The sequence below is a fragment of the Haliotis rufescens genome, unplaced genomic scaffold (genome assembly GCF_023055435.1).
Source record: "Haliotis rufescens isolate VD_foot unplaced genomic scaffold, xgHalRufe1.0.p SCAF_21, whole genome shotgun sequence".
Classification (NCBI taxonomy): domain Eukaryota; kingdom Metazoa; phylum Mollusca; class Gastropoda; order Lepetellida; family Haliotidae; genus Haliotis; species Haliotis rufescens.
In genome coordinates, this window is record NW_025963902.1 from 799439 (window position 1) to 806828 (window position 7390).

The following is a 7390-nucleotide window of genomic DNA, read 5'->3' on the forward strand; positions in this document are numbered from 1 at the left end:
TTTTGCCGAACACTAGAAGGCAATGAGACTGAGAGTAAGTGATAGAAGACTGCATTATTAGTTATATGATGGCAGTAATCCACAACAAGGAGCTGGCAACACGTCAGGCGGATTACCACTGAGAGTTGGCCTACCAGGTGGTCACCACTAGAAGTACCATCACAAACCTCCTGTCCTGTCATCCTACTGATGTGATCATTTGAATTCACAGAAAACCAAAGTATTGCATAATACGACTGTGCTATGCACATGCATCTACAAGCTCCCACCCTGGGTTGCAATCGCAACTGAAGAGATGGTTATTTCATCATGTTCGTGTTAAACCTGAGAGGTGCGGTATGGTAGTTCAGTGGTTCAAGCGTTCACTCTTCACAGCAAAGGCCCGGTTAGATTCCCCACATGGGTACAATGTGTAAAGCCCATCTCTTGTGTCCCCTGCCATGATATTGCTAAATGCAGCATAAAACCATATTCACCCACTAACTTTGTCGGGTTTAAAACAAGATATATTCATCATTCACTTCTACTAACATTAATCCGACACTTATTAATCCGACACTAATGATGGGAACCAATTAAATCAGTGCTATTTAGACCCGTTAATCCGACAGTCTCACACTCCAACTCTAACACACATAATTTGCAATATCTCGTTAATCCGACGGAGTGATCAGCGTACTCCATGGTCATCTGCCCGCGAGTACACCCTCCGTGTTTTTATGCGGGATGAGTCGGCTGGTAACTGCATATTACAACGGCTGCAGAGATAAACTTGCCTAACAATAAACAATTAATACTTTAAATAAAGAAAACAGGATCAATCACATGCTTAGATTACCTCAATCTCATTAAAATCAGATACAAGTTCTTGCTATCACCGAGGACATCCCATTACAGGTCACGTCAGAACAACCTTTCGCAAACTATGACCGACCAAGTAAATAACTAACACGAAGTCAACGTTACCCACTAAGAAAGCAGCTTTCTTGAGCTTTGCGGTACCAGTTTCAAACTAGCGACTTCCATTCCAGACTATGCTTTTTAAAGTATTTTGAATAAGTCATACAGTTGTTTTCTGTTAAGCCTTAGAGGTTGCATGATTAGAAAACATATTCCGCTAACAATGTAACATAACAATATGAATATATTTTTTTTTCATTTTTTTTTTAACATGTTTGTATCGTTATCTATAGTGTACTTGTCAGATTTTCGATCAGGAACGTTGATACTACTAAATTTTGTTTATCTGACATACTTGTTGATCCGACATACTACTTAATCCAACATACTCGTTAATCCAACATAATCATATGCAACCAACCATGTCAGATTAACGGGACTTGACTGTTTATCTGAATTTGCATCTGTGCATAAGTGAGAATGAGTGAATTCGAAGATGTGGTCCCTTCATTCTGTCACTTAGAAGGGTTTGAAACCCCCTTTTGAACAGTATTTAGTATGGCTTGTCAGCTAAAGCATGTGTAATGTGTCAGCAAAGCCACAAGAGACAGGTCAGAGGTGTCTACCCCTTCGGCAAGAAACATGGGCATAAGGATTATCCTGGAGATTTTTACTTCTGAGATAAAAATCTCCCCTGGTCCAAAGCAAGGAGATTCTGGGGAGTGCGATGTGATTTTGTGCCTTGAATTATGATGCAGTTAATGTTACAAGATTATACAGATTAATGCTCACACATCCAATTTTCGTACACCTAATTATTCAATTGCACATATTAAAAAATGTGTATATTATTGGATAATGAGCATTTTCTAATGAAACAAAACACTAATTACATTAATACTTATGTATTTCTGTTCATTGTCGTCTTTAGTAGAATTATTCACGTGTACAATTATAGATTGTTGAGCAGAAGTGTTTACCACAACCAGCTGTTTATTTCATTGGCATGCAAGACACAAATCTGCTGTTATCAGACGCTCTCAACAATATGTGTTTAGATCGTATATGAATATGTTCAATGCGATAAGACATGAAAGAGTGACTGTTGTGAATGGTGTAACAGCTTGCTGATATTTTATGAAACACTGTCCTTTCATCAATTTCGCTGTCTATTTCCATCTGTAGTGTGTACCATATCAAAGGAAATATTGTTGACTTTCTAGTTGATTAGTATTGACAGTCCATCATATGTTCAGAATATTATATTATTCCAGGTTCTGTCTTTTGTTTAATTAGCAACAATTAACATGATTAAGTCATTTCATTTTTCTGCAGAATGCGGTGTTTGCCATGTGCAGCATCCAGAAAATTTTAATTAGTTTGCATCTTGAAACTTTACCTGTGCTTGTTTTTCCCCAGTTGATTATTAGAGTAATTTAAGTGACAAAAAATATGTTTTAAAAACATTGATGTTGTAGGTCACTGTTTTAAAGGAAATGAGATTTTCGTGCTACCAAAGTGTTTATGTTATGAGTGTTCTGCCGATCAGGGATGAAGAATGTTGCGCACTGCAATGATGCAAAGCTCCATTCAGCAATGTAGGAAACAGTTATGCAAAGTGAGAGATCGCTTGCAATGTTGCGAGTATGCAACTCGCTGTGGTGATTGACAACTTTTGTCGAATGAATCAACTATCGTTTAAGTTTTTATTGACATTTTGGGCACGGTAGATAATTTAATTCAAGCAATACAAGCAGTTAGAAGTAGAAATCTGCACCATTATTTATTGCACTGAAATAATGTTAAAAATTGTGAATTCTGCTTACCCGTGCATACTGAAATTGAGGCAAGGGTCCAGGGGTATCAGCCCTGACTGGTGCCTGCTCAATTCCATCATCCTCATCACCACTGCTAGACCGAGGCTTGCCTTTATCCATACTGAAAAAACACAAACAATTTCAAACATCCTTAACTGAAACATTATCAATACATGTGTCAAATAGATGAATCACAAATGTATTTCTACTGATACGATAAATAATATGTCTATTTTAATTCAGCATCAATTTGCAAAAACATCTGCTTGATAACTACTTGAAACAAAATGATAAATCTGACTGCATAATACTAATAGAGCAAGATTAAATAAACAGTCATGTGAGTCACAACTCGTCAGCCAGGACACATTGAACATGCAGAAAGTAACACAAAAACTGTACCAGTTAAGTATCGCGATACAAACTATATAATGATATCCCTAATTATCAAGATATTTAATTGTTTGTGAGTTCAAAAAACCAGATTCACAATATAGTATTGAGGTTTTGAAGTTTGCCTCTATAAGATGACAAAATGAGACATGATAATATTATATCACTTGCATTTATAGCAAAATAGATAAATTGCAAGTGATTTCAGGTCAATTTATTGGCAAACCTAGCAATTGTTTTTGCATCTGCTTTCAGATAATCTATTTTGACAAATTCCAGCTTTTCAATGCCAGCGTTTCCAAGCTAAGGTAACATTTGAGATTTTTTTCTCTAAAGGCTTAAATCTTGAACACCAAATAACTTAATTTCAAACGGAATTAGAATGCAGTCTTCCAGCATATGAAAACGTCTTTAAAATGCTTGCCCAAATATTGGCATCATAGTACTAATAGTGGTGCACATTTGTCCCTAGTTATGGGAATCAACCTCTAAATTTGTGATAATATTTTTAGTACTAGTGAATGTTGAAGAGATTGCAGAAATTCACGATCATGTTTTACATATATGCATTTTCATGAGGTTGAGTTTGCTTTGCACTCTGTTTACGTCAGCTTTCATAAATTATAAGAGTTATTTAAAATCATAAAAATTGTTGATTTTACCGGTTTCATTTTTACATTTAGTTTGCAAGTGACCCTACCCACTTGTATTTGGTCTTCACAAGTACTTTCAGTTGATCAGGCAATCAAATATGTTACAATTTTACAGATTCATAAATTAATGAAACAGATTTTGATTTCTGTATATATACAGCCAGTACCAAATGCTTTCTGAAGTGGATATGTGAACTATCTTGATCATTATTCATGCACATACACAAAGTTATTAGATAATATCTAAATATGGACTGTGAAGTGCTTCTGAACTTGTGCAGTAACAACATAAATATAAATATATAGGACATCTCCCTGACCCACATGTGACCTCACGATCTTTACATCGACACCTTGAACCCTATGCTCTTAAAATCAGCAAAAGCATTAGCTAAGGTAATGTGTTGGACAAAGCTTGATGTCTGTTAATCGATCGCTAGCAGATGGCCTTAATCAGTAGTTATTTACAAAAACATATGTTCCTTTTTTGTGGTATGAACTATCAAGGAATGTATGTACTAAACCATGTACCTTAGTATTATTAATATCAAGATTATGTGATCAATACTTAAATTTCAGCATACAAACAACCAACAAAACGGTCTAATGATTAATCGATATGCACCAGTACAAATAAACCTTGCAAGATTCTACCAAATCTTCTCATAAGTAATGATTACAAAGTAACTCAAGAGCATTTAATTTTCTGTCATTGATTTGATTGGTCAAGATAATGGTTTGCAGGGAAATGAACTCGGATAAAGCAAAAAAGTGATGTGTTGATGTTGACAGACTTCCGACTGAGACATGAGATTATACCAATGTAAAACACCTAACAGCTCCACTCCAGGGTATTACATTATGCAAAAATTATATGTCCAGTACACACAAATGAAGAGAATTTGACACAGAAAAAATATACTACCTCCAAGGGGATGCACAATAATATTCCTTATCATACCTCCGTGTTGGAATGATTGGTCCATGTGATCTTGATAAAATACTGTTTCCCGCCTTGGAGGGAAATAAATTTCTCAGTGGGAAAATAAATCCTGTATACCCTGTCACAAGAGGCAGAATAAATCCTTTTACCCCACTTTGAAGCAAAAAGCCAAGCACTTTTTTCGAGACAATGAAAGTCACGTGACATCGCAAAAGCTAACCTCTGCTCAATCAAACTGCTGTTTTTTTTATCAATTTTGAATTTGTTTTAATTCTTTTACAATGTCATACTATAACATGTCGGTAAGATAAAGACATGTCGTCCTGTGGAAAAAAACTAAGGCGGGAAACATTAAACCCCAAGTACCCCGAGTGATCCTGCATCAAGAGCAGTTTTGGGCTTGTTGTTTCATCCACCTGTCCACATGATCATTGATTCATTTCAGGCTCTAAAGTAATAATGTAAACATACACTACACTACACTATTTCATTACCTTACAGGACCCTCATATTACCTGCAAGAACCCTCAAAAATTAATCATGGGGGTTCCTGAACCTCCACATTTTTAAGTCAAGGTAAAACTATGTTCACTCTCAGAATGGTATCAAATCTCTTATTTTCCAAAGCAATGTCACACCATCAACGGCAAACAACCAGTCCCCATGTATGTCAGCTGTGATTTTATTGAAAAAAATAAATTGTCCCCCCAAAAACCTGAAAAAAAGATTTGTGCTTCAGACTGTTAAAAAGAACCCGCCTGCCACAAAAATTACATTGTTGGAAGATGTTTTTCTTTTAAAAAAATTCTCGCTCATAGTTTCAAATAAAAACATATCTGGTTTCGTAGCTGTAAAGATGTCCAATCTCGATAGAAACTCCCAGTAACCCCACCCAGAGCAAGATGCACCATTTTTGAATGACAGTGATGAAATTAATGACATGTCATAATCAGTATCATAAAGAAACCGTTTTTTGTAATCACATAACAGAAATTCAAACAGTTTTCCTTTTTAAAATTGTTTTCCTCCATTTTTATTCTGAAGCATTTCTTTCATCCTGTCACTCTGCAGGGAATACTTGATAATTGCTGCATAAAAATAACATAGACCAGTAGACTGCATTATTAGCAGTGATTTGTGTATTCTTTTGTTCCATCATAAGCAAAAACAATTGAAACACTAAAACACTGTTTTATCATACTATTGATTTGTTATATTTGAATATTAACCTATTAACCACTAGATGTATGTACAGGGGTTCGATGTAACAGCAGTAAAAATGGCCAAGAGCCTGTTTTTACTAAACTGTTGAAAGCCTATATTCACATGTAGTTAGTAATTTATTGACAGGGACTAAGTTATTTGATATACCCAGTCAAAAACAACCTGATATTCAGTAAATATATTTCCATGTCATCAAAATTTCAGATCAGTGGTCATAGATAACTAGTACAATGAATGTAAAACAATTCTACATGTCTAGCGGTCACTTGAACAAAGTCAGGCTAATAGAGCATGCCATTTCCATGTGGTCGCAATAAAATTCATAAATATTGGCTACATAAACATTCTATGCATCACTGTGGGTCAAACCATAGAAATGTGATGAACACATGGATTGAGGCATCTGACAACTTGGAAAGTACTGAGATGTCTAATTAAAGGTACAGTGTTCATAGTTGATGCTTCTTAGTTTATGTTCTGCATTGTGATGGAAGGATTTGAATATGAAACTCACGAATGCTCATATCTGAGCCAACCATAAAAATAAAATAAATGTTACACATGCCATTATTCAAATGTCAACAAGACTAAGCAAGTCCACAAATATTGCAGAGCATATTACTGGTTAACGAAGAGCTAAACGATGAAAAGAAAACAATTATTGTGAACCTGGGAACTTCAAATGTTTAGAGCAACTCAGTTATGATGTAGTTGTGTTGTACTTTTGGGTTTTTTAAAACGTAAATACAATAGTGCTAAAATTAGAAATCATTTTATCAAAATCTTTCAAAATAGTCTTCTTTTAATGTGATTCTGTCATAGCCTTCTTTGTGATAAATGCACACAAGACACTGGCCTTGAAGCAAATGAGCAAACATGTAAAACAAGTCCAAGTGAAACAGACTCCACGACATTATTTAACATATTTGAGCTACTTGTTTGATAGAATATTATTCAAGGCTGGCCAAAAACGCTACTATGTGAAACTTCGCGTGTAGCTTACTGCTATATTGACGGAAACAACATGTCAAGAGTGACCAATTATGCTGCTGACTCAAGCACCATCAAAACGCTGTCTAATTTCAGACTAAGACACTAAAATTCCGTAACATGCCATGAAATCCTTAACATAATACATAATTTGAAATTATCAGGCACAAAACACATGAATGGGGCAGCAAATTTTGATAACTCGCTGCTACATTTGTTAATTCATGACATCAACCGCACAAAAACAAAAATATTTTAGACCGAGTTTCCTACCTCAAGTCTTGCTACTGATGTTTGGGATTACTGCTGGCCACAAGTTACTTTGACTAGATCAAATGAAGAAATGATTGCATGAAAAGTCGAAATACTATACAAACAAACACTTGGAAAGCTAAAGAATGATTAAATAGACATTTTAAAGACGATAGAACGAAAGCTCCCAGTTTTGAACAACATTCAGATGTTTCAAC

The 7390-nt window shown here is 35.3% G+C and overlaps 1 protein-coding gene across 3 annotated transcripts in view; it reads right to left on the bottom strand.

Annotated features, from left to right (window-relative positions):
- The window catches only part of LOC124141661 (eukaryotic translation initiation factor 4E transporter-like), a 32838-nt gene extending 25453 nt beyond the window's left edge, over positions 1–7385 (bottom strand). For all 3 annotated transcript variants that reach the window (XM_046509705.2, XM_048401065.1, XM_048401064.1), the window contains exons 1-2: positions 7194–7385; positions 2727–2838 (exon numbers count right to left, since the gene is read on the bottom strand). In XM_046509705.2, the coding sequence (XP_046365661.2) occupies positions 2727–2837 (111 nt within the window). In that variant the 5' untranslated portion in view covers position 2838; positions 7194–7385. The remainder of the gene's footprint in view (positions 1–2726; positions 2839–7193) is intronic.
- Between the last annotated feature and the right edge of the window lie 5 nt (positions 7386–7390).